Source organism: Parus major, chromosome Z (assembly GCF_001522545.3).
Source record: "Parus major isolate Abel chromosome Z, Parus_major1.1, whole genome shotgun sequence".
NCBI classification, from domain to species: Eukaryota; Metazoa; Chordata; class Aves; order Passeriformes; family Paridae; genus Parus; species Parus major.
Window position 1 is genome coordinate 37,813,248 of NC_031799.1, and position 27,861 is coordinate 37,841,108.

Below are 27,861 nucleotides of genomic sequence, written 5' to 3' on the forward strand. Positions count from 1 at the left end.
TTTTATCACCCTCCCAGCCTTTATGAATTAAATTATTCCAGAACATATTCTACTAGGAATCTTGTATATATACTATCATTCTATCAATTACTTGTCTCTGATTCATCAGCCAATTCCCATTTTCATTTCAATATTTCCCCTCATTCATACCTAACCATACCTAAGAACATTGGGGTCTTTAACCTTTAACAGAACTGTATATTTACAAGTTTAAGAGGCAGGTATGTCAAACTTCCAGCAAACACTGCTATGAGATGTGGGCTTCCTAGGGTGTGTACCTTAGGAAGTGCACTCACTTGAACAGGATAAAGTCCTTGCTATCTGGGACACAAACCAATCACACAAAGGACAGAGAAAAGTGCCTGACTTGCCCTTTACTCCCTTGGGACACATTGCAAAGCCAGCCAACTTGATTCTTAAAATTAAATTTTAACTAGCAATCTAAAATTTGAAAAGTCTCTTATCACATTAAGAGTTCATTAATCCATTAGGTTTCAATTAATTGTCAAATCTTAAACACATGCCTATGTTTCATGTAAGTCTTCTGTCCTCTGTTTTGATTCAAAAAAAAATTCACTTTGAACTATCTGTTACCCATTGACACTTAAGACATTTCTTTCAAGCTCATTTACATACTTGATTCCACATATGGCTAACTACAATGTAAAATCATCCATCAAAAAATATCCTTTCATGCACATGCACTTATAAAATAAAGTCATCTGTCCTCAACTGTGGCTGATTTACATACTCCAAAAAAGGCCTGTAAATGCTTTGTAACTATTTTCATGACACCAAGTTTAGCTGCTTAAATCTTTTCCATGAAACTCAGATTCCAGATGACTACACATCAAACATTAAGGAGGTGAAATCAGCTTCCAAAGGAGTAAACTGGCCACAAGGTTAAAAAATACCAGAAAGTTCCCCATCATTTTGGTTGGAGAAAAATACTGTGCTAATGGCTAGAGAGATAATAACGCATTTTACAGAAACAGCAAAACCACACTGGGCATTGATGAAAAAAAACCTGGCAGAATGAAAACAGGAAGAAAAGCTTTTAAATTAACATAATACAGCATTTAATGTAAGAGCAGAGGTTATTTCTTGCTGCAAAAACTAGCAAAACATTTGGGTTTTAAAGTAATACATATTCCAATAACAACTGCAACAGACCACAACAAACTTTTTAAAGGGCCCATAGACACTATATCATATACTATTTAGCTCCAACAGAACTGATTTGGTAGGTAACAGCTGACAGAAGCAAGCAGCCAAAGGAGGAGTGAATATTTTTTCAGAATTAATACCCCTTAATGGTCTGTGGAATGCTGTTTACTTCAGCTCTGTTTTACAACCACTGCTGCATGGAGAAGGGATTGACTGAAACATTTGCAGCCTGTGGCCACCCACACTATGGGAAGCACTATGATTAAAGAGAATGCTACGTTGTTGTATCTGCCAGCAGTCTGTTCCATGCTGTAATTATTATACTTGCCGTCTTCTTATAATCTATTGCATCTGCTGTGGCAAGACCCCAGGGTAAGCACTGTCCAACAAGAAAAACATTGAACCTGAATAGCAAGTTATTTTTAATGTGCACAAATGGTCTGAAAACTGGATACTTTAAATACTTCTCTTTTAAGTTTATTGAAAAATTTTACCTTATAGGATAGCCAGTGACATAGAGAAAGTAGATATACTACTGAAATACTCACTTTAACCTAAAGATATAGTCTGACACACCACCCATTTACCCCACATCTCTATAATGAGCAAAGTTTTTGTTTTAGATCTTTGCAGCACAAAAACTCTGCAAATTCTAGATAAGACATGGCTATAGAGAGCACCAATTTATCAGATTTCTGTCACTTTGTTATTACATACACTGAACATTTCTGATGACGTTACAATTTTAACTGCTCCCTTCCTCTATAAGAATGTTTAATATGTAATAGCAACAGCAACTTTGAAAACAACAGAATAAGCCCTAAATACCAAAATAAGTAGCAGTTTTCTAAGCAGATTTTTTATTTTGAATTCTGATCTCTGCATTAACCGGTAAAGGAGTTCAAAACTAACACTACATGCATTCTCTTCATTTTGTTTGGTGTTTTACCACACAAAAATTAAGCAGTACAACACTATTGTGCACAACATATAGCTGTTATTGCACTCTTCTCTAACAAATGGTACAGGCAGCCTTTACTATTCCAACAATTTTGCCAGGAGCTGGCTGCAGATGCTCCTGTGAAAAGCACAAATTGTCTACTGGCTGTAACTATAAAGTATTACACTAACCAGTGTGCCACCACCTAGCAAAAGAGGGAAAAAGGATATATCACATGCAAGGCTGAATGAAAACAATTAAGGACTGAGTAAAAGCCCATTTATCTCCAAGCACTCCAGACCACTTTGAAGAAATATCTTTAGACCCTCTTACATATAAGCTGTTGATGGAAGGCAAGGGTAAATTCCATATATAGTGATTGAGGAAAACTGCTACAAAGACTCCTGAAGGACCAGTGAAAAACACAGAAAAAATTAATAGGAAAAGTATAAACAAGATACATACTTTAATCACCATCAGATGTCTTTAATCTGAAGGAACACACTATGATCTCTGCAGTGATCAAAGTTCCTGATGATTATTTGCACAGGTTAGAGAAGGAATATCAACACTTTTCCAAACATACCCAAAAAAGCCGCAAGATCTGTAAAACCACGAGAGTGAGTCTCAGAAAGTGATTAAGTAACTTTGAACTACTTTGGCCTCCAGGAGACTTAACATTTTCCATTTGTCTCTTGGATGCATGCCTCCTGGAACATAGACATCCCTCTCCCCATAACTGCTAGGGAAAACCAGATCCCCAGCTCCATTCCTTCCCATCCTTTTCTTACGCTGACATTCCCTTCTGATTATTTTGTGTTTTATCATGCTAAAATATTGCAGTGATAGTATCACAAATGTAAGAAATAGTCCAAAACAACTAGTTACTTATCTTAGTCCAAATACTACCATTTTTTTTTCCCTTTAGAGAGGAGAAATGACAACAAAAAAGTTTGAAAATGCTGTATTTATAATAGAACCCTGCTAAAGCCTATGCTCTATGACACAGATTCTTCCTCCTTTAACTTTCTCAGTAATAAATAGCAGGTGAAGTATGTTCATAATTTTAGCTCAGATATCTCTGTTCAGGTCTTAATCTCTTTCTTTCAAAGTTGTCAAGATAAGAAGGAAAAAATATGTTTCTCAGTATATCCTCTAGCAACTCATAAGCCTTTTAATAGACACATTACCCATATATGTCATTAAAGTAGTATTCTTATCTCATAGAGACATCCTTTATTATAAATCCAACATTATTTTGATACTTCTTCCATCAGATGGTCTTGGGGCCCGTTTCCCCTGTGGAATGACAATTCACAAGTAATTTAGGCTCTTCCTAACATAAAAAAGCCAACTAATGAATAGATATTGAGGTTCACTCTAATTTGTGCATTACATATTTTCTTCATGTTACCTTAAATTCCTGTCTCCTAGAAAAATGTGAACTTGAAGATTTTCTCCTGTAAAGAATTCATTATTAAAAGAATACTTTTTAGGAAAAGAAAAGCTCTTTACATTATGTTTGGATTACTTTTAACATATGTCCTTTCCTAACAATTTCTAATGTTTTCCTAACCATCTGACAAAGCATGCATACAAATAAAAATAGCACATAATGAGTTTGAAAGATGGCAAGTATTGACCCCAAAATCAAATCAACATTCTTACCTAAGAAGAGAATATTGTAATTCCAATTCTTTGTACAAACTGCACAGAATCACAGAATGGTTTGGCTTGCAAGGGGACCTTGAAGATGATCTAACTCCAACACACCCACCATGGGCAGGGACACTTTTGAGGCACTTGGTTCTTGCCTGAGCTAAGCTGCAGCCATGCCTGTGGCTGGCCATACACCCTGCTGCCCTGGAGCCTGACCCCGACTTCACAGCTAAACCTTGGGCCTGCCTCGTCACTGTGGGGCTGGTGTGGCAGCCACTGGACTCACAGCTGGTGACTGCCACTGGACTTGCCCTGCTCTTCTTGTGCAACCGTGCCGTTTCAATGTCAAGGCACAGCTGCAGAAGTGTCACCCAGCTACTCTCCACTGCCCCTGAAATATAATGGTCTCAATACTCAATTTCACGAGGGGTCACTAATAAGTCTTTTCTAATAGCCTCCCTATTGAATACTCTCAGATCTTACATGAATTAAGAGTTGATCTACATCTACATTTTGCCTCACTGCATTTTTTATAAAAGCTTACTGAATTTTCCAGCCAACAGCAATTCTGTTCAGGGCCTGAAGTTACCTTTGCAAATGTGATACTTAAGAAAGTGTTAAAAGTGTTTCATTTCTGAATTTATTTGCAGAACTTTTGGCCACAACTGGTTTATTATTATTTAAGATGAAGCTCAATTTTTACCAAAAAAAATAAACCCACAAGCATTTTAAGGTCAGTGGATGACTATGATTTCTTACTCTTGCTTTTGTTAGGCCCATGGCAAAACCAGCAGCATTTTCCCTTTTTAAATGACATGACTGCAGCGATACCACCTCTGGGGTTTTTTTAAGAGATGCTTACAAAAATATGAAAAAGGACTTTTTTTAATAAATTATTTATTCTGTTCTGTTTCGAAAACTTTTCAAGATCTGCACACATTGCTTCTTGAAGAATGTTGCACAAGAGTAGACTCAACATAAGGATGGTTCAGGCCACTTGATGAAGGATATTCAGAAGACTTTTTACACAGTCCATCCACATGTGTGACATTCTCAGTACAATCTGTCTTGCTCTACTTTTCTCCACAGGTGTGTTACGCCTGTGCAAAACCCTCTGTGCCTGTTTCACTTAGCGCAGGAATTCTGCATTGCTCAAAAATGACTTGGAGTTTCTGACCATACTCATCTACTGTTGGGTTTGGGTATCATTATTTTCTTTGAGAATCATAGAACTTCTTAGCTTTTAGAAAATATGTTCCTGCCATCTGGTGACAAAAAGCGACTGCTGTACCCAGCCCAAATGATTACCAAGTAAACAAACTTTAAAGCTTTCCTGTGGAGAGGGCTGAACTGGAACTACTTTTCTAAAAGCAAGCCTGATGTTATTATTAAGCAAAGCTTAATATCTGCCACCAGCCAGAAACATCCCTCTTTTTGTGTCATTATCACATCTCTTTTTATATATTTAAATCAGTAACCTTTCATTGTCATTGGGTTTGTGTATTCCCAAAAAATATACCAGAAAACATGGCCTTCAGGTAAGAGTCACAGAGCATCTGGGCATTTTCAGCTTTGTTCTGTACTTTGAGTACTACTCTACTGAACTGGAAGGTTTTGGGGGGGGGGGTTGTTTCTCTTTTTTTGTTTGTTTTTTTGTTCGTTTGGTTGGGGATTTTTTTGGTTTTGTTTGTTTGGGGAGTTTTTTGGTTGGTTAGTTTTTTTGGTCCATTGTCCCAGCTTCTGGCAAAATTTATTCAGTTCAATCAAGTATTTTTAGAGCTGCGTGTCCTTTCAGCTCACCTTTTTTCCTCCCTCCCTGTCAGATTTGCTTTGGTAAGTTGCCCTGACAAAATGAGTATTCCATTTCCCCATGCTTTAGCTTTGACTGGCATATCCTTATTTGTTTTCTTTTGGCTTCAATTGTCCAATTGATGCTTGATGAATACAACCAATCACAACTTTGGACTATAACTGATATCATGTAGCTCACCACTTGCTCCAAATTCTGATTTGTACTGTGATCTCTTGGCTGTGAGTCAGCCTTCAAGTTTGTAAGACTGGGGTTTGTTGGATCCAATTTGGACGGCCTTTTTTTTTTTCAATCAGCTTAGAAATTATAACCTTAGAAATTAAAATCTGACCCCATTTTATTTTCTAAATGAAAAATAAATTCATTTCCCACCCTCTCCATAGGGTATAATGCAATTAAAAATTGCATTAAAATTGTCGTGAATGTTAAGAACATTAATAATTGTATAGTATAACAATAAAATTTCTAAAAATACATTGTTCCAGTGCTTCAAGGCTTTAACTGATCATAAATTATAGGAATAACCTAAAAAAACTCCAAACATAAACAGTGCAATATGACAAAAGGGATCACTAGCCTGTAATTATTCACAATCTCTTGTGTGTTCACAAAAGTCTCCAGAACAGGAGTCCATTAGCACCAGGAATTATGGGAAATGTTCTTGTTTCCTTTTTTATGAGAAATATTTATTTAATGACTGGTCTTAGTTTTAAATAAGAAAGGAAAACTTTTGTGACACAGAATAGCTGAAAATAAAGCATAACGTACAACTGCCCAGGTTTTATTTTCACCCTCTGCTCTGCTCTGGTGAGACCCCACCTGGAACCCTGCATCCAGCCCTGTGGTCCCAGCACAGGAACGACATGGAGCTGTGGGAGTGAGTCCAGAGGAGGGACATCAAGATGATCAGAGGGATGGAGCATTTCCCCTGTAAGGAAAGGCTGATAGAATTGGGATGAGCCTGAAGAAGAGAAGGCTTTGGAGTGACATAATTGTAGCCTTCCAGCACCTGAAGGGAGCCTATAAGAAAGATGGAGAGACTTTTTATGAGAGCATGTGGTGACAGGACAAGGGGAAGTGGATTAAAACTAAAACAGAGTAGACTTAGATTTGATATTAGGAATAAATTCTTTACTATGAGGGTAGTAAACCACTGTCACAGGTTTACCAGACAAGCTGTGGATGCGCCAACCCTGGAAGATTTCAAGCTGGATGGAGCTCTGAGCAACCTGGTCTAATGGGAGGGACCTTTCCAACCCAGGCCATTCCATGCCAAGTTTAAGCAATTGTTAGCAACCCACCGTGTAATACTGCCTTTTCATCGAGACGCATGCAGGGAACACCTGGGAAGGGCCACAGCAGTGGCACCGTGAGTTTAACCCCTAACAACATCTGAGTGACACGCCTGTGCACGCAGGGACGTGTGCCGGACACAGTGGCCACCGCTCAGGGCAGAGATCGCCATCTCCTGGCTGCTCTCGCAGCTGGCCAGTGCTGATGGGAAGGCTGGCTCCCGGCGAGGGACCTCACACAGAAGAGAGCACGACTTGCTGCACCCGACATCGTGGGGAAAACCTCGCGCCTACGGAAAATCGAGTCGTGAAAGCAGCAGCAGTAAAAAGAAAGGTAACAGAATAAATTAAAACATGGGAACAGCGAACCAAGTAATATGATGAGAGACATACTACAAACATTCTTTATAAATAGATAGATTGTCCTTAAAAAATACAAAGCATGACCAAAGGTAAATTAATTACTAGGAGACTGTGTAATAAGGATAAAGAAAGAAGGGGAAATACAAAAAAAAAAAAACCCGTGCTGTTCAGAATATTACTTGTAATTCTATAGCAGTGAGAGAAGGAGGAGGTGAGAGAGAAGGAATAGCTGTTTCTTCATGCTTCTTTTTACTCAAACTATGTGAGTTCTTCACAGTAAGTACTTCAGAACCAAGGTCTGAAGTGTTCACACATAAACTGTTCACACACACTCTAATATAACGGATCCTTGGATAGAAAGCTCTAAATACTAAAAACCCCCCTAAATATCAAAAATTAGCCACTATCAAAACAAGTGAAAACACAGATAGAATTATTCTACAACTGTGGAAAAATTACAGGCAGAAAAATAAAAAACTGTTCAACTGAATGCACAGTAAAGAAGATAATAAAATTAATTTTCTTATTAGTGAGGCTCCTGCACTGTTGCCAAAAATGTCAGGAATCTTAACACAGAATTCTCACTAGTACAACCAACATTAGAAACTAAGAGTCAAAACAATGCCACACAATAAGGGCAGCAGAGAAGCTGGCTTCTAAGCTTGAGACTACTATTAAAATAAATTTTCAGCTTTCCTTAGAAGCGTATTTATTATTTAGAATGCTGTGAAACAGAAAACTGTGTACATATTAATATAAAATTAATGTATGTATACCTCTATGTAGTATGAAGAATGCCATCTACTGGTTTATAAAAATATATACACCACTGTTTTTTTAAGTTAGTAGACAGCTAATAAGCAACAATGTTATCATTACTATCTATGTTCTACAAACAATTGTTTCCAGTTTCAAACTTCGCCTCACACATTCAGCATATTTTAGCAAATACATATAAACCATATGTCCTACAACATAAGCTTCTACCCATAAAATAGACAAAGTAGAAAATACAATTGTCATATTTCAAGGTCTTAAGGCCTTACTGCAGCCTATCAGTACTTAAAGGGGGTTTATAAGAAAGATGGGGATAGATATGGCCATGCACAGGATACAGATTTGTGAAAAAACTACACATTTTCAGAAAGGAAAACTTGGCCAAACAAAAAAAAAAAAACAAAACAAAACCACCTCTTAAAACAGGGCAAACTTTAGATGTCTTCTAGGCCTATGTTTATGCTCTTATGTATATACTGTCTTGTTACTTTGTATTCATTTGAGGGATAGTAAAGCACTGAAAAAAAAAAATTAAAAAAAAAAAAAAAAGACAAAAATTTTTTAAAGGATATTAACTTTCTGTTTTACCCAATGAACAGAGAGATGGGCTGTAACACTCCCATAAGTATGCATAGCCTTCCAACACAATAAAATAAAAGTAGTATTGGAAATAAATTCCAGAGTCATAAACAATTCATAAACACAGTTTATAAACTGAGAGCAGAGAAGAAGGTGTGGCCAAGTTAATAAAAAGGAAACCTGCTTCAGAAAAGTCCTCATTTGCAGCAATGTGATTGCAAGAGTAACATGCAGTGAAAGGAAGCTATTCTAGCCACATTATGGAGAAGTCTATCTTAAAACCATACATACTTCACAGCTCCAAAAATCTCTGCTCAGAGAAGGCCAGCTGGAGAAATTAAATAACTTTCTTAGAGACTGGTCTCACCAGGTCATGATCGTTTTTATTAGTGAGAAAGCTGTGGCAACATGTATCTTGGCTTCCTGTGCTGTGCTTGGCTTTAGAAAAGATCTACATAACCTGGATTCCAACACTAAGGCTCAGAATCATAAACAAAACCAAAAATACCTACCATTTTAAGTAGCATCTAATCCTAAAAATACTGCAGTCTACACTGCACACTTTAATTAAATGTCAATAAATTTCTTTTCACGTTTTATTCTTCTAAAGGACTTACAGACCTGCACAATCTTAAGCTTCAGAAATGTAGTAATGATTCATTCCAAGTGGGTAGCTACCCTTCCTGCCATTAAAATCAACAAATCTTTTCTATGACAATGGCGGGAAAGTTAAAAAGTATACTAGCATTAAATACATTAAACTTTAAATACATTTTTTGAAACTTTGAAAATGCAATTTAGTAGCTAAAAACAAAAGACTTGAGATCAGTGCTTGAGATCGTCTCAGACTTGAGATCTTCCACTCAATGACCTTAGCCAAAGACGGACTGAAAGGCCCCCCTCAGGAATTCATGCTTGCCATGACAAAAAAAGCAAGGTGTAATTTCACAGTCAGTGTACATAGCTATAAAAGCCAAGGAAGAAGAGATTCAACACCAACTTGACCAAATAATGTAATTTTCTCTTCAGATACAACCTCACATTTTGGTTTTTTTAAAATATAAATCGCTATCACATATGGCAAAAGAAAACCCTAAAGAGTAGCAAAATATTTAGTTTATGTTCTTCTGCAAAAATAAGCATGACAGTCCTTACTGTATCACAATTGCTGGTGACTAGAATTACAATGATCAGGAAAGCGAAATAAAGTCACTTCCTTCAAAAACATTTTGTGATGATGCCCACTGGGCAGTAAAAAACTGAGAAGAAATTCTACTAATTCTAGAAAACAATTTAATAATACCCTTTCTTTTAATCCCAAGTCAACCAGGTAAATGCTGAATGATAGAGACAGCTAGTAAGATATGTTTGTGTTTTGAATTCCTCCATGGCCTCTTTCCTAACCTTTAGGTTACCTCTTGACCCATCAAGTCACAGTGGATATTACAGGTGATTGAAACACACAGAGCAGATGGAAAAATTCCTGCAGGTTCTGATTCTGCAGGATGATTTGAATCAAATACTTGACGTGTAAGTTTCCGTAGAAGACAAAAGCAGCAACCTCATCTCTATCCATCTCCAGCTGCTTGCTCCTGCTTACCTGATACTTTTTCTTATATCAGCAAGGCCTTCAATTACATGAATCAAATGATGAGTCAAATGTTATAGATTAAGACAATTGGGGTTTTTTTGCTGTCTGTAGTAGACTGCCTGGGTACATCTCTCCCTCATCACTTATCATCATTAATGCATATGTTATTAACATGCATTATTAATGCTTACATATATGTTATGCTTCTCAAAAGAAAAATGGACACTGTTTGCTAACTAACTGCATACTACTGTCTCTCCTATCTCCTGTCAAAGAATACAAGGAATCAGCAAAACTACAACATTAGAAAAGGCAGAAAAATTGTGTCATTTTACTTCAGCATTCAAGCATTGCCACACTTTGAATTAAAAATATACTTTTAAAAGCCACCTGGAAAACATTAAAGACAGTAAAAAAATAAGGGTGATTTTACTGAGTATTAAGTTGTTCAAATTTTCATTGAACTAAACAGATGTATATAAGGTCACCTAAAAGACTCTGAGAACATTTTTAAGACTAAGCTTTTAAATCAACAATAGTTGTTTACTTGCATAAAAATGTGCATCATCACCATCATCAATTATTTTAGAGTAATTTGTAAATCCTAGTATTTATTACATGCATATCTAGATAATCTAACATACAAAATAAACTAGAAAGCAAGAAATTATCTACCTAGAGAAGTCTGGAAGTATCTTCAGCTTTAGCAAAGCTGTACATAAACAATGATGAGGCTGTTACACGCTCATGAGTTGTGAGGACTAAAAGATTTAAAAAAATGTTAAAAATTCCATTTATATTTTTACCATGATTTGAGGTTGCTGCTCATTATTCAAGGATACTAGACCTGGTGAATCTAGGAAGTCAAGAGCATCAAGACTATCAAATGCAAAATGCCTCATCCTTTTAAAACGAGACTAAACACCCACTGCGTTATAATTAGAAAATATATATATATATATATATGTACTTCAACACAATATGTATGCAACTTGTGTTTGGAGCAGTTTCTTAAATGGCAGAATGACAGTGTGTCTAAGCTACAGATGCAGCATCTTTAAACCATCAATGTAATTCAAAGCAGCCCTGGGAAGGATTCACTCACTTACCCGTACCCAGCTATTGGCCTTCAGCTCCACAGCGTTTTGTGGTTCACTGCTGTACAGACAACATAGGCACCACATCAGAGCCTTCTGGCTTTCATCTGTAGGGAAAAAAGTAAATAAAGATACACTTACAGGGCAAAGAAAGAAACCAAAACAAAACACAGGCAGAATTACACACAACAATCCCTATTCATCCACAAAACTGAGGCCCTAAGTATCAGCCTCGACTAATGCTGCTCCCGTTCTACCAGATTCATACCACACATTTAACATTAATCACTATATACATCTTGTGTAATCATTTCCTGCAACAGCACTTTAAAAGGTGACATAGTGTTCAGAATCTATACAATAGTTAGGTGATCTGAAGAAACTTGCAGGACCTAGTAATTCATTCACATAAATAATACCTGAAGCTACCCTCAAGGAACTTTCAACTTAGTATCTAAATAATATCATTAATAATAGACAAAAGTCAACAGTAGTAAAATTGTTTATTACATTGTATCTAAAGCTTGCACAACTCAAGTATGCTCACATATGAAAAACTACTTTGTGAAGTATGAAATCATTCAAAACTGCAATGTAAAATACCAAGTTCTCTGCAAAAATATAGGAAGAGTCTCCATGCCTCAGGAAAATTACATTACAGCAGACAGCAGAACAGCTAAATGATGATGCAAAAAAATCCTAATCTGATTTACTGTTCAGGATCAGACTGGGTTTTACTTAATTCTAACCTACTGTTTGAAATTAATTCTCTACTTTAAGAATTTACTACAAAATGACTGTAACTCTCACTGCTCAGATGCACAGATATTATTATAGAGGAGCTGATTATCTGAAGTAAGCAGCTGAACGGCCATTTAACTCATAATTATTTCCCACAACTTTGTTTTCACTAGGCTTTGGTGTTTGTTCTTTTTTTTTTCCTAATCTTCTTTGGCACATACCAAGATGTTCTACAGTGAATTTAATGTCAGAACAAAGCTGTGGGATTGAAATGAAAATTCTGAAAACTGGATGTAGTTTGGATATAATATTCACTTAGTAAGCAATAAGCTTCTTGTTAAAAATAATACAAGTAAGTGATACTACTAGTTTTAGAAGTTTTATTACAAAACATTTTGCTTATCAAGCTGAACGAGTAATTTCTTTTGTTTTCTGTGTATTTGTTACCCAGGATGTAATAAACAGGATTATTTAGAAGTGCTTTGCTGGGAAAGCCTGAGGAAAAAATAAAAGGTCCATTAAGTAATGCCTGTATTTTCACCAGGTGACCAGAGACATTAACACTGATTTAAACCAGTATTCCTCAATAAATGTCCAACAAGCCTGGCGGCCATTACTGACCTCCCACTGACTAACATCTCCGCAACAGAAATGGTTTCCCAAGCATTCACTTTTAACCAACCACAGTTTGGGGTGTTCTGTCATTGTGTGTCTGGGGACTTCTTTTAACATGGATTTTTACAAGGCTAATAATTTCCTAGGTTTTGTAATTCCAAAGTTAAAGGACACATTTTGCACAGTGCCCAGCAGAAGTTCTTAAACTGATTATATCCAACAGGCATTCAGACAGCAGCACTAATAGACAACTACCTCCTTCAAAAACACCTTCCATCTAATCTCCACTGTAATGACATTATCTGGGAGGAAAAAATAAACAAAGAGTGGTTTATTTGTTTAAATTTGTAAATTTGTTTAAATGAGTAAATCATAGTGAATTCCTTCTTGGAAAATTAAAGATTTTAAATATTATAAATTACTAATACTAAAATACTGCCTGATTATAAAGTCTGGCTTTTGACAGCTTTCTATTATATAAATTACACAGAAAAAGACAGGGAAGAAGACATCAAGTCCAAATTTCTTATCTCGAACAACATATATATAGTTTCAAGTATTTCTACTTTTTACTCATACAGTTTATAGCATACATCTACATCAATAAGTCATTTTACTTAAATCTGAATGCTTGAATAGATTTCCGGATGCAAAGATATTTTTTTACATATGATGACTTGCACCATACTATAAAATACTTTGCATGTATTGTTGCCTGTCAGAAATGCAAATCAGTATGATGAAAGTTAAAATGATGAGAACAAAGCCTTGATAAACTGACTCGGCACACTTTGCCAGCATGAGTTTACACGGACTAACCGAGATAGGTTCAAACCACATCCACAGTGAAACCAACCTACACTGGTCTCATAGATAAGCCAGAAGTTTCCAAAAAATAAGGAACTGGTACAACTTCAAATTTCCCTAGTTCAAAAAATTAATTTTTGACCAAAACTGAGGTAGCCTCCCGTGGATCTGTGGAAAACAGGAAAAGGGCCCATACAATCCTCTTGCTGATATACCCCATGACAAGCTCTGAGGGAAACCCTTGGTTCACTGTTTTCACAGCTGCCCTGGAACTGGAGATGAAAGATGTGAAGATTAAGATAGATCTTAAAATAATTACAGCAGCTGCAAAAGATAATCATATCCAAAGACCAAACACAGAGCCATAGAAAACCTACTGGTGGATTTTTTTTCTCCCAGTTTTCTAGCAACTGTGATATCCATGGAAAACCTATCATCATGATGTACTCTGGAAAGCATTATCAGGATACAAACAAAGGCATTGAATCTTGCTATGGCATGAATGGCTGCCTAATACCCAAATAACCAATTAACACGTCCACAAAAATAAAATTAAAAATTCAAAGGTGGAAGTTACAAGTCAAAAAAGGTTATACCTATCTACAGGACTTCTTTTGGGAGGTTAATGTTGTATTCCAATTAAGGGAATAAAAAATTTCTGTAGGAAACTTTAGACAAAGTTTGGAAGCTGCTTTGGAAAGAAAAAGAGAAAAAAAGAAAAACAAAACACCAACCAAAAAAAGGGAAAAGAACCCCAAACAAACAGACAAACAAACAAACAAACAAACTGAAACACCTCAAGCCAAACAACCAGTCAAAACTCCAAACCTTTATGATAATATTGTACCTCTTTATTGCCAATGTCACAACAAAAAAAAATTTTAAAAACAGAGACAAAGAACAAAAAGGTGTGTTTTTCTCATAATACAATGTAGTCTGAATAATCCCAAGCACATTCAGTTTACAAATACCCTGTGGCCATACAGAAGTAAACAAACCCTAACCTTACAGCCAGAAGTATTATTTTTAGAGCTTGTTGCTCTGAAAGTATCAAAACGTATGAGATTTGCCCATATCAAAAACATGGAATAGCTAAAACTGAACTTTCTGTGGAAATTAATCCATTCCCAAGCTTACATGCTCACACACATACAGTGATATATACAGCCACCAAGAAATCTCCCAGCATTTACAGTATTAGTTTGGGATTCAAGACATTTGGGCTCAAAACTCAAACCAGAACGGTTCTGCTGATTCTGAAGATAATCACACAGTCCACCAAGAAAAAAAAAGAACCCAAAAAAAACCCCAACACCCCCCCAAAAAAACCCACAAAAAAGCCAACAAAAAAAAAAAAAAAACACCACTGGAATTCCTAACCAAGACTGAATTCCTCATGTATTCCTTGTGGTTCAGGACCACAAGTAGATCCATGAGATTTTCTTCAGTCGTGCTTCCCTCACATTAGCATTCTAAATAAGGCTAACTTGGTTGCCTTCTCCTCAGGAGTGTTTATGAGGAGACTGATTTCCCTCAGACACTATGCTTCCTGCACTGAGTGGTCAGCCATGTCAGCTTCCAGCACCAACAGACATTCATCTATGGCAATAGGTATTGTGGTTTGGACATGATGCAAAAGTACAGTGTTTTTCCTTCTCCATTTATTAGCATGAAAGACCGAATCAAACAAAATTAGTTCCTTCTTCTGTGAGGGTGGCCTGGTCTCAGACATATGCCTGAATGAGCTATTTATCCAAACGAGAAATCACATGAAACCCACTTGAGAGTCAGCATCTGCTATAGCCAGCACTATCTTAAAGAATATCTTCAGAATCAGTGCCAAACAAAATGAAAAACTGCTGAATCTAAAATGCTACCGGTCCAAAGAGTGCTCAAGTGGCTCTAAGAAGAGGAAATGGTAGGAATGCATAAGCAGACATCTTCAGGTCTATTGATGTCAGAAAGTCTGAAAGCATTAAAATGAAAGATTCCATTTTGAGCAAGTAAAATTCTCTGAATTGTCTTGCTTGCCACTTGGAAGAAACACCTGTACTAAGACTTCATTGTCAAGCAAACTTCAGAGGTAACAACCAACCTGCAGAAAAAGCAGCTTCAGAAAATGCTGAAGGAACACAAAAAAGAGGAAGGAAGTAGAGCAAACCAAGAATATATTGCTGGGATTTTTGTGAAAAGGAGCCAAAAGCAGACAGACAGCTTTCAACTCTGATGAGAAACATAGGTGAAGCTACTTTCTATAACACAATATACTGTCAGCTCAGAAAAACTGATCATCTGAAGACTTGCATATTCTAAACAAAAACTTACAAAGTGTGTGTGTAATTGTAAACATCAATGGTTACCAACATACTCAAAAACTATGATGAGAAGGGAAAGCTCTCCATTGTAAAAATATATCTGTAAAGTATGAAAAGGCTTTTTAGAAAGCACACATTAGTTGCTCTGCAAAAGTGGTCTACGTTTAAACCTATGGTTCCTTCCCAAATTTCCCTTCCAGAGGTGAAGTGCTGCCATTACACACAACAACTATATGTTCTACAGTCAAGTTCATTTTGCCTGTGATTGGAGCTGTCTAGAAGACAAAGCCAAAACAGAACATGTATGCTGTGCTTGACTTAATAAGCTCTTCTAGTGGAAAATAAATTTGACCCTTTCTGTATTTCCCCAAAAGGAAGCATAAAACAGAAGAGGCATAATGTTATTTATTTTTTTATTTATTTTATTTGTAGTTGTAGTAAGAGCAAAAGACTGGCAAAAAGTTAATTTTTAAGGAGCACTCAGAGAAGCTCAGAATCAGTTTTCTGCTTAAATGACATACCAAGTATGGTATGTAACTTATCAAAATTTTAATGTGTCAGTTCCTAACAAATGTATCAGAACTGTTGATGACATAGCACAAGGAGTGTCTCCTCCCTTCAAACAATTTTCCTGTGCCAAATTTACTTTCTCTTCTATATTCTCACCCACACACATATTCACCACCAGTAAGAGCACTTCATTTTTCCATATGCCTTTTTCCTGTGTTACTACTTTACTGTTATAATTTTGATTCTGTGCGCATTTTCACTAGTTAAGGATGGAGAAATGGGGAAAATACATAGTAAGGATTCAATAAAACAAACACAATCATAACGTAGAATAATTACAAAACACAGGTATCAGAAATGTTATTTCTTCCATCTTAACATATATAATAGAATATTCTGGTGCATATGGAAAGGAACTTCTGTTGAAAGTAATTTGAAGCACTAGATTTTGTACATTTTGAGACACCCCAAAAAGGTAATCAATAAAAAAAATGAGAATGGAAATCGTGATGCACATAAACACTCACTGAGTTTAAAACCTACTGGTCCAAAGCCAAGATTCCATAACTAAACCATGAAATTAATTAGATCCAAAAGTGAATTTAAGATTTCTGAAGGCCATATATTTTAAATAACAAGGACAGCCTTTTTATCTCAGAATTTTACTTCAGTAAAAAAAGAATGCTGTGTTTTTATGGAAAAAAATCTCAGTATATAACAACTCATATTTTGCTAACTTCTACAGAATAAAGTTTATGAAACTAATGCAGAAATATCTTTACACGTTCTTACCATATCCTATAACAAAAGGATTCCAACAGAGCCTTCCTAGAAGCTGTCCAATTAAAGGGAACTGCTCAATTGCTGCAGTGGAACCCTGCTAAAATATAAAAACAAACAAAAAGATAGTAAATATACTGCACATCAAAAGTAGTTTAGGAGTAGTTTAAGAGAACCATTAATGATACATTGTTGTAAATTACAATCTGAAAGATTTTACTCTGAAAGAAAAACACTTGCAGGTATGTTAAATTTTCAATAATGTCATCATTCAAGTAAGTTAAAACTTATTTCCTTACCTAATACTTAACTAGAGAATTAGAAAATTAGAAAATTAGAAAATTAGAAAATTAGAAATAAGAAAATGTCTTCATTTGCCTCACACCCAGCAAGCCGATCAGTACGAGTAACTAGCAAGTATAAGATTTCATTGTATCAAAAGCTTAATTAACACACATTTTTGATCATCAGTGTTATAAAACAGTCTCAGTTTCTGAAGAAATCAATACCTACTATGGCATAAAATAATATTTGTTACTTTTGTTTACCTTCTTTAAATTAACTAACTTAATGACCAGTCAGTAACAAACTGACATTTAACCAAATAGAAAACAGTTTCACTATAAAAGTAATAGACAATGTAGTTTATATACAATCCTGTGTAATCAGGCCTATTTTTCCATTTTTGTAGCTTTACTACCTAATAAATGAAGGCTTTGGAAAATAGCGCTGTGCTGAGATAACATGCAAGTAGAAAGGATGATAATCATCTCCTGCTACTACAATAAATTCCTCACATTGTCTCATGTTTGGGGCTAGACCAAGGCTTTCTGGGGCCATATTCACTAAGTCCATTTCAGGCCATGCCTCGGATTATTGTGAAGTAGCAACATTTATTTTCCCTCTTAAGGGAAAAGAAGTACAAACATGGGAAGAAACTCCACTCGTCCAAACATTTTACCTAAAATTTGACATTTAAAGTCAGTTCAGAAACAAACCTCAATCTGCAGTCTACAGGTAAGAATATTTTAAAATAAAAACTTCCATAAGAAGCAAGCCTTGTGCCATAATGACGTACTTCTAAAATTAATTATCCTGAATATCTACACTAAAAAAGCAATGCTCAGAAAAACATATTAACAATTAACCATGAACAACTACTTCTACTCAAGTGAGTGCAGATAATAATTTAATTAATAAATAGAACAGGCAGCAGCGTATGCCAGTGATCTGACCATGCTGCTAGAATTCAGTGTGTGTGCCGTAACACTGGGGTTAACATGTCAGAAGGCCCTCTAAGATTTAAAGGATCAGTAACAGTTTTGCATATTAAGGCCTTTAAATCATCCAATTTATGACCTGACAAGCAGAATCAAATTCTTGTTTATTTAAAGAATTTTGTTAAGAGTCTAGAGCATTGACTGGGAAATTTCACGTGACATCAACAAATCAAGAAGAAAAAGCTCCTTTCACAATAAATCAGGGAAACAGGAAGCACACTCCTGTTTGCATTACCTATGACTGTTTCCCCAGTTTGCCCCTCTGATCAAGCAGCACCTTAGGTCAACAAGACAAACCTTTTTGCTACTGTTAGCTTCTAGTTTTGTCAAAACATGAGGCAGGTTGTTTTGGAGGACCTCTTCAAAACAGGTCACTCTTCCTTCTAAAGTCACTTACCAAATGTTTTATTGTTTCATAAAGCTCATGTAGGAATTCCTGGAGCTGGGGCAAGTGAAGGCACACGTCCTTCTGGGATTCCAGCGTGGTGGCTTGACCCCATTCAATAGCTTTATCCAACCAATATTCAAAGTTCAGTTTGGGCACTGTAGTGTCCTGAGCCATTCCACAATCCTGAGAAAAAAAAATTAAGTCCACATCAGGCAGCACTGAACACTGGCTTCAATCCAAGAATGAATATCCGAAGAGAGATTTCTGCTATCTTTCTTGTATCCACAAGAGAATGGGGTGTAGGGAGTGTGTGTGTATACATCTCATAAGGGTGGCAATTTTATTTGCAATATTAAGAAGTTAAACTAACCCCATAATGACAAAGTAGCAAAGGGGGCACAGTAATCAGTAAATTATCTTAGAATAAATGTAACACCCAGAAGTGCTTCACACTTACCTAAATTTTTGATCATCAATATTTCATTCAGGATTTCAGAATGTATGAGCTTGCATTTCACACGCTATGCATAATGAAAAACTAAAAATATGCTTTCCAAGATAAATGAAAGTATTAAAATAAGGCTCAATCAAAACAAAAGGCACTAGGAGGCTTTGCTCATTGTAATTTCTATATTTGTAACTGATCGTTAGCTTTATGTGAAAAAAGAGTATTCTCCTTTACAGAAAATAATAAATTTAATATTTCAGTTATGTTTTTCCTTGCATGCCATATGAATAAGAGAGAAAAATATAACCATATGTTATGAAACATATGCTTTATGTAACTCAGTTCTGAATGAAAGCTATAACATAAATGATCCCATCTGGCACACTTCACTTTAAAAAGCTGGTCTTTGAGAGATAAGCATTATCACCAAGTCAGAACAATTAAAATCTAACCAAACTGCCCCAATAAAAAAACAACAAAAAACAGCACAAACTTTTTCCTGCTCTACTATTATATTTTTCTTTGACAGAAGGACAGATAATAGCACAGCAGGCAGTAAAACAACCTTTAAATCTCTATAAAAGAAATAACTCTTAGGCTGAAAGACCAAATGAGTTCTTGCAGCCTTTCAATCATTGTTCTTTCTGTCAAAACTGAAAAGAAAACTGTCAATTAACAGAATATGGTGGCAATTTCCAGAAATTAACTGTTGCCCACTTGGAGACAAATTCAGACACTCATAGATGCCACAGAAATGAGTAGATATATTTTTTCAAGCTATAAACCAAATAAATAAACCACAACCTCCACAGCAGCACTGCAAACCAAACTTGCTTCATATAGCTAACCCTTACAAACACAAGATTTGTATAGCATGCTAATCTGAGCCAGATAAAAATTTGAAGATAATTAATGAACTTGATACATTTCTTTGATTTTTATTGATGATTTATTCATCTTTTGATTGATGAAAATTTTCTTTGATTATAAACAAACAAATAAATAACTAGATAGACAGATAGACAAGATAGATAGATAGATAGACAGATAGACAGATAGATAGATAGATAGATAGATAGACAGATAGACAGATAGATAGATAGATAGATAGATAGATAGATAGATAGATAGATAGATAGATAGACAGATAGATAACCAACCCCTAGTGAATCACAGCTATCATTTGAGTTTGGACTCTGTCCAGGGAGGGGGAAAAAGAAAAAAAGGGAAAAAAATTGAGGTTAAGTTGTTGGATTGCTAGTGTACAAATGTGTGTCTGCCCCAAACTTGTTCAAAGACAAACAAAGCCACTGTTCTTGTGCTCTTTATTACTCTCTCATCTGCAACTTTGCTGTCAGCAGAGCTCTTAAGGGATCTGAGCAGTGCCAAGATCTTGTAGTGATCTTCTCTAAGTATCAAAACTCGCTATGAGACACTCCATCACAAGTAGCTGGCTGAAGTGACACAGGTACCAGTGGCAATTAGCCCTCAAACACTTGTATCACCACAAGGACACAAGAAAGACTTTCAGAACAATTTAAAGCCAGGAAGTAAACTAACACACTGGATTAAATTAATGAGCCTACCTGATGTTCTCAGACATGATCAATCCTCCCAAATAACTGAAAAACCAAACCCCTAATAAAATGGTTCCTAAAACTTTTAGGAAAGGAGCTAAAAAAGAAAAACAAAACAATCAAAAAAGAGGAACCACAAAAACCTCAGTCTTTTGGGGCCAATAATGAGTCAATTAAGTATTAATTAAGAATCCAAGTAAAGCAAATCAAGCAGGCTAATCTAATATACTGAGTACCTGTTTCTATTATTCCAGTATGCAGAATGGCACAGCCATCACTATTCTTTTTCCAGAAGTCTAAGATCCCAGCTCACTAACAAGAAAGGTGTTTTATCTCCCTGGTTATTACAGCTAAATAAACTGGACTGCTGGTCCAGTGAGATTCCTTGTCCATTCCTTAACTGGTCCAGAGCTATTGCCCTACAAAGAAAGACTGAGTTGCACATGAAGATTTTTTTAGTATTGCTACTATTAAAACAAAACAAAACAAACAAAAACCAGTACAAATCACAAGTGAAAGAAAATCTTAGAAATGTATCTTTCCTCTATGCTGATAACAGCAAGTGTGCATTTTTTCTACTGTTTCTGAAAGATAATTCCCTTATAATATCTGAATATCTTCGAGATGAGAAAAGTATTCTCCCATCAACAGACCAGCAATACTCTCACACAGGACAAAGCAGTTCTATGTAGGGTGCCATTCAAAACCCTCACCTTGTTTCATGGCAGCAGAAACAAAGGACTTGAACCAAAAAAACCTTCAACTACACAGTCTACGGATCAGAACCTATCCTCAAAAGGATGTCTTGGACTTGATCCAGAATATTTTGTATCATTTTCTGATGAAAATGAAACACCACTCTGTTTCTAAAGCAGAGTTCAGAAATTTTAGCTGCAGTTTAATGCTCAATTCATGAATCCTTTTATGGGCAAAAAATAGAGAAGTCAGTTTGATATGCATTTCCAAAGTGGATTAAAGGACATGATTTTCTATGCAATTAGTTTTCCGAAACTCCTAAAAATCCTAATATATCAGGAATAAGGAACAAATAATCCCTGATTAAGAGAAGATATAATCTGCAGCGCATGTTTGGAATAAACCATTAGAATGACATGTAAAGATGTTTGCACTTTTTGGTGGGGAGAGAGGAGGAAGGGTTGTGTACTTCTGAAAAGCTCTGGACAAGAACTACTCTTGTCAATTCAATGGTAGAAGAATTCCTTACAGGAATTATTACACAGTCACAGAATCCTTTGTGTTGGAGGGGACCCATAAGGATCACTGAGTCCAACTTTGAAGGGAATGGTGCACGTGGGAATGGAACCCACAACCTCAGCATTATTAGTACCATATGATCAGTACTATATGTATTAGTACCATCCACTGAACTCATCTCAAGGCTGAATGTAGATTTTCAAGAATTATAATCACAAAAATGCTAAAGGCATTGCTCTTCTCTGTTTTGGACTACTATCAATTCACATTTTTTACAAAATCATGCTGAGATCTACAGAAGAATACAATAAAGTGGCATTTCTAGGAATTGCTGCACTATTCATATAGGCTGTATTTGTTTGGCATTTACTAGGTGCTCAATATTTGTTTCTTCTGTTTACTCTGACAATAGGTAATTTAACACAGTTGCCTTCTGAATTACGTTACCAGGTCTCACAGGACGAAGAGCTCAGTTTTCATCATTAAGTAACTGTGGCCCCTAGCAGGGCTTAATTTTGTGGACAGGACATAAATTAAACCTCTTGCACAATTTTCATCTGTGTATCACAGCTATCTGAAAAAATGGTATTTCCAGTTGCATTCTGCTGCTCTGCAGGTCTAGAGAAGACCTGATGCCCTGAGGAAGCAAGGTTTGCTGGGGTTGATACAAGATCCCCCTTTCTTAGATACTCTGAGAACATTACATCTCCCTCTCCCTGCACAAGGACTGTATGATCATGACAAAGCTTTCTTCTCCCGAAGGGTGGCTGGACACTGGAACAGGCTCCCCAGGGAGTGCTCACAGCACCAGCCTGGCAGAGCTCAAGAGCATTTGGACAATGCTGTCAGGCACTGGGTGTGACCCTTGGGGATGGTGCTGTGCAGGGCCAGGAGCTGGACTTGATCATCCTTGTGAGTCCCTCCCAGCTCAGCATATTTTGTGATTTCCATTTATCAGGCTTCATGACCCCAAAATTATTTATTTGCCTTTAAATTAATTTTAAAACTTTCTGGTTCCAATACTTTATCTTGTAGCAGCACATCTTCCCTTTAACTTACCCTATTTCAAGAGGCTTGAAAATAAATAAAGCCCTCTTTAATGGGAAAAGCAGAAATAATATCTCAGCACATCCATCTCACTCTTCTGTCCACAGGAAAAGTGAAAGCAGGACAGATATCACTGAATTTCACATGTTATTTGTTACCTTTTGATAATGAATCTTAATAGGCAAGAAGACAATCAACTATACTTTCAAATACAAAATATGTAAGTACCAGCCCACATAATGGATTTTTAGGAACAAACTGAATAAAAAATCTGATCACAATCCACTGGAACCTACTCCTGCAAGGAACACAACAAAGATACTAATACTCCAACACCACTAGTAAATGGGGGGGCGGGGGGGGGGGTGTTTTGTTTGTTTTGTTTTTTTTTTTTTTTTTTAATTAAATTTAAGAGGAGAAAATAGGCAATAAAGTAAGGCACCTTTTCATCTCTGGAAGAAGACTCTATGCAATTTGGCAAAGTACCAAACATACAATGTCCTAGTTTAAAAGAATTTCAACATCAGCAGTAGCCAGAACAAAATCCAGCAAGACTCACATAAAGCTGTCCATACCAGAAGACAGGGAATCAGACGGATGCAGAAAATCAAAATTTGTTTCAAGGCAATCAGGAAAATCTCAGATTTGACCAGTGCACACTGATGTTAAGCAGATCAGCAAGACCTTCCAGAACAAAAGCCAGAGTTGAAAGAAAAAGGGGACTGCTAGCTCACCTTTCAACTCCTTGCTTTCAACTATGCTTGCTCTTCCATAGGTGAATTGCTTTCCTCTTATCAGTGATCTACCACAGAGGTAACAACATAACTCAAAATACAGAAGCTAAAATTTACATCCTGGGCATGGTAAACAGAATTACAAACAAGTACACACCTTCACAGTTTCCTAGAAATGGAGGGGGGAGAAAGGGGGTGTGAAGCACACCTCCTTTCAATATATTTCCTCAGTAAAGTTTCTGTATTTTTTCTTGCAATCTAAATAGTAAACCTTACAAGACTATTTGGTAACACTCAGGTCACTGGAACACAGAAATCTCTCCTTGTGCTTGAAGAATAAAGTTTTTGGGAGTAGAGCTCTAACAAAAATTAATGTTCAAATATCCTTGGATTTAGCTTGCTGGAACAGGGTCTTTTCATTTAGTCCATCTCATTCTCAGCTGACTGTAGTGACAACAACAGAAATAAAGATTTCCATTGTTATCACAGAAAACAAGGGAAACTGCAGCTATAACAACTATGCAAAAATAAAGGCAACTCTGGAATGAGACGATAGGTCTGATTGAGCCTTCAAACTACAGAAGGCAGAACTGTCTCTGGTACCTGGCAACATAAAAATATTTTTACCACACTTTGCAACAAGTCTGATTATTGCTAACACCAGCTTCTTTAGCTTCACTAGCAATTACAGTAACATCACGCATCAATTGTGTATGGGTCTCTGATAGCAGCAGCCTACACACTACTTAAGTAAGATATTACTTTGCAGGTTACAAGAAAAGGAATGAAATGCTGTTTGCTTACATCAGTGGCAAATTTTTGTTAGTCTCAATAAAGCCTATATTTCACATTAAGCTTTCATGACAGTGAGAAGCTCATCCACGTAAGAGCTTACCAAGTAACTACATTAGAAAAATTAGGCCTTTTAGCAAAAATAGTAAATTCTTAGATTTTATCTATTGTTTGTATCCATTCTCCTATATCAAATCTGCCAGCTAATGCATCGCTCCCAATTTTGTGGGTTACCTGACACAAAACAGTTATCTGGGTTATCTGACTATACAGTTTTCATTACCCAATTCTACCAAATATGCACTTACAAAGCTTCATGTAAGCCAAAGAAAAGTGAATGAATTATAGTTACATAGATAATGAGCAATTTTTGTACCAAATTTTAATTCTACTTTTTCAGTTAAACTTTTATGTGCAGTTACCACTGTCTCCCATAGTTTAAAACCAGTACTAGAGATTTCACACTGTCATTTCAGACATCTGAAAGACTTTCTTCAGCCTCTTCTCTACAAAACACTTTAGAAAAAAAATGGTCTTGGGGTGCTGGTGTGCAGCAGCTCAGGGTGAATCAGCAGTGTGTGCCCAGGCAGCCAGGAGGGCAAACCCCATCCCGGGCTGCATCAGACACAGCATCACCAGCTGTGACTGGGATCATCCTGCTGGATTCAGCCCTGCTGCGGCCTCACCCCGAGTCCTGTGTGCAGTGCTGGGCCCCACAGCCTGACAAGGGTGGGAAGGGCCCTGAATGCTCCAGAGGAGGACAACAGAGCTGGTGGAAGGGCTGGAAGGCACATCCTGTGAGGACAGGCTGAGGGCTCTGGGTTTGTCTGGTTTGGAGAGAAGGAGGCTTGGGGTGACCTCATCGCTTGGTAGAGCCTCCTTAGGGGGGACCTGGAGAGGGAATGCTGGCCTTTTCCCAGGATTTCCTGGAATCCAATAAGAAGTGTGTGAATGGTTCAAAGCTTCATGAGGGGATGAAGACGTTCAGATGGACACTGGGAAACCTTTCTTTACCAGCATAGTGATCAAACACTGGAACAGGTTTCCTACAGATGTGGGTTTTGTTCCATGCCTGTCAAGAGCCTTAAAAAGAGGCATTTGGATAATGCACGTAATACCAAAGTCAACATTTGTTCAGCTGTGAATTGGTCAGGCAGTTGGACTAGATGATTTTTTTGTCCCTACAAAATAGCCCATTCTGTTCTGTACGTAAACCAAACCCATCACCCAAACTTCTGTCATCACAGAACCTCCTCTTCTATAAATTTGTATTTGTATGCTGCTTGAGTGGAAAACAGAGAAATTTATTTCTTTAAAATTCAGTTCCTCTGAAAAAATACCAACAAAAACCTAGGTAAAGATTAATTCAAAGTTTCACCATGGAATAAACAGAATTTCATGTCAGTTACATACTGTGAGCTATCAAGTGACAGGAATGTTGCATATTCACCAGTCCTTGGCACTTTCTTTTTTAGAAATTTAAGTTCTGCAATTAACAGATATACTATGCAGCAATTCCCTCATGTCCAAGCATGAGCAGAAGCACATACATTAAACTGTACACAGCAAGTTAGAACATTAATCCGTTCATCAGAGGAGTCACGTATGACCTGTAATACAGTAGAAAATGTGTATTCCTTTGTATTAGTGTATGAAGGAATAGCATTTACTTCCACCTGTACATGTTAAAATTACAAGATGGCAAGGGGAAAGTCTAAAAAAGGTCCTGCCAGAGCATATTCTTCCTCCAGCTAAGCTGTGGGGGTTGTGAGGAAAAGCAACAGGGACACAACCTGTAGAGAAGAATGACTACTCACCTTTCCTCCTACAAATAATAAAATAAATAAATGAATGAACAACTAAATAATGAGTGAACACTAAGGGGATTCATATTTCCAACAGTGCTTCTTTGATAGCCATGCAACTTCTAAACCCCCCCAGCTTACACAGGTATATGAAATGAAGACATATGTTTCAAACTCTTTATCTCAAGTACTTGAAGTAAGGTAAAATGCTATGTTAGTGATATCCAGAGCTACTCATACAGTTGGGTTATAATTCTTATACAAAGAATTTTTATAAGAACCCCTAATATTTATTAATGAAGCATATACCTTTTACTGAAATCCCTCAGTTCTAACAGAGTTAAAGCATTTCTGCATAAGCATAAGGAAACAGAAGAACAAACAGCAACTTTTTCAAAGTCACTGAGGAAACAAATGACAAAAGGAGATAAAACACACAAATCTCATATACACTAGCCTATTAGGAAATACTGTCTTTGAAGGATTTCTTCGAAGATAATCTATTACTCACCTTAAGCTCCTCAAGCATGACATGACAATTTATGCAATGATAGTCAAAATATGGTCAAAAAGAAAACAACCACGTAAGAATCACAGAGAAGTATTTTCCTTCCACTTTGTATTACACATATGTGTAATACAAAGTATACTCACCTTTATATGAACTCTAGTGACAGCTTAATAAGTGTAAGTAAAACTATCTGTTAAAAGTATTCACAGAGTCCACAGTTAAAGAATGTTTGCAAATGAAAGAATGCACTTCTCTGGCATAAAAGGTATTTTCCCCCCCTCTCTCTCTGACTACTCACACTCAGAAATAGCCATAGAATAAAATCTTCAGAATAAAGATGTATTTACAGCATTAAGTACATCTGACAGAAAAAGAAAAATGTATTCTTCAGAAGAATAAAAATAACTTCATGACATTCACATCAACATTTACACCTTTTTTGTTGTACATTATCTTAACACACTCCCACAGATACTTGTCCCTGGAGTCCATTGACAAGGTTTCATGCTATTCACAGGCATTAAATCAGGCTATTCATTCTTTGCAAACAAGAAGAGATAAGTTTCCTCAGAAACATCTAGAGCAAAGACGTTCGGTCATTCAGTCAGTCAAACTCATACCACAGCAACAATTAGCTGTGTGAGCATTTAGACTGAAGACAAGGAACTGACATTCAAATCGATGAGACAATGATTTGTGGAATTTTCAGTCAATTATTCCTGCATATTTTATAAGCATTTACTTTTTAATGCACTACAGAGTATCCTCTGACTTGTCAATAATGCCTCTGTCACATCCGTTCAAGAAAACCTCACAATTTTGCCCCTAACATGAAATGAAGGCTGTATTTTTCTCTTATCTTATTGGAAGGGAGCTTCTTATGAATATTGATGATAAATGAGAACTTCTAACATAGAGCATAAAAAAAAAATACTAGCTAGTGGCATGTCTCTTAGCCTCTTCTCCTTGGACACTCACATATCTCAATTTAGTTGATAACTTATCACAGTGCTATCTGGAA

General features: G+C 36.5%; 1 protein-coding gene across 2 annotated transcripts in view; it reads right to left on the minus strand.

Annotated features, from left to right (window-relative positions):
• Window positions 1–27,861, minus strand: part of FANCC (FA complementation group C) — a 72,621-nt gene that overhangs the window by 40,483 nt on the left and 4,277 nt on the right. Inside the window, exons 2-4 of one of the 2 annotated variants that reach the window (XM_015615210.1) lie at window positions 18,721–18,894; window positions 17,056–17,143; window positions 11,288–11,382 (exon numbers count right to left, since the gene is read on the minus strand). In XM_015615210.1, coding sequence (XP_015470696.1) covers window positions 11,288–11,382; window positions 17,056–17,143; window positions 18,721–18,885 — 348 coding nt within the window. In that variant the 5' untranslated portion in view covers window positions 18,886–18,894. The remainder of the gene's footprint in view (window positions 1–11,287; window positions 11,383–17,055; window positions 17,144–18,720; window positions 18,895–27,861) is intronic. The other variant, XM_015615211.1, reaches the window with a different exon arrangement.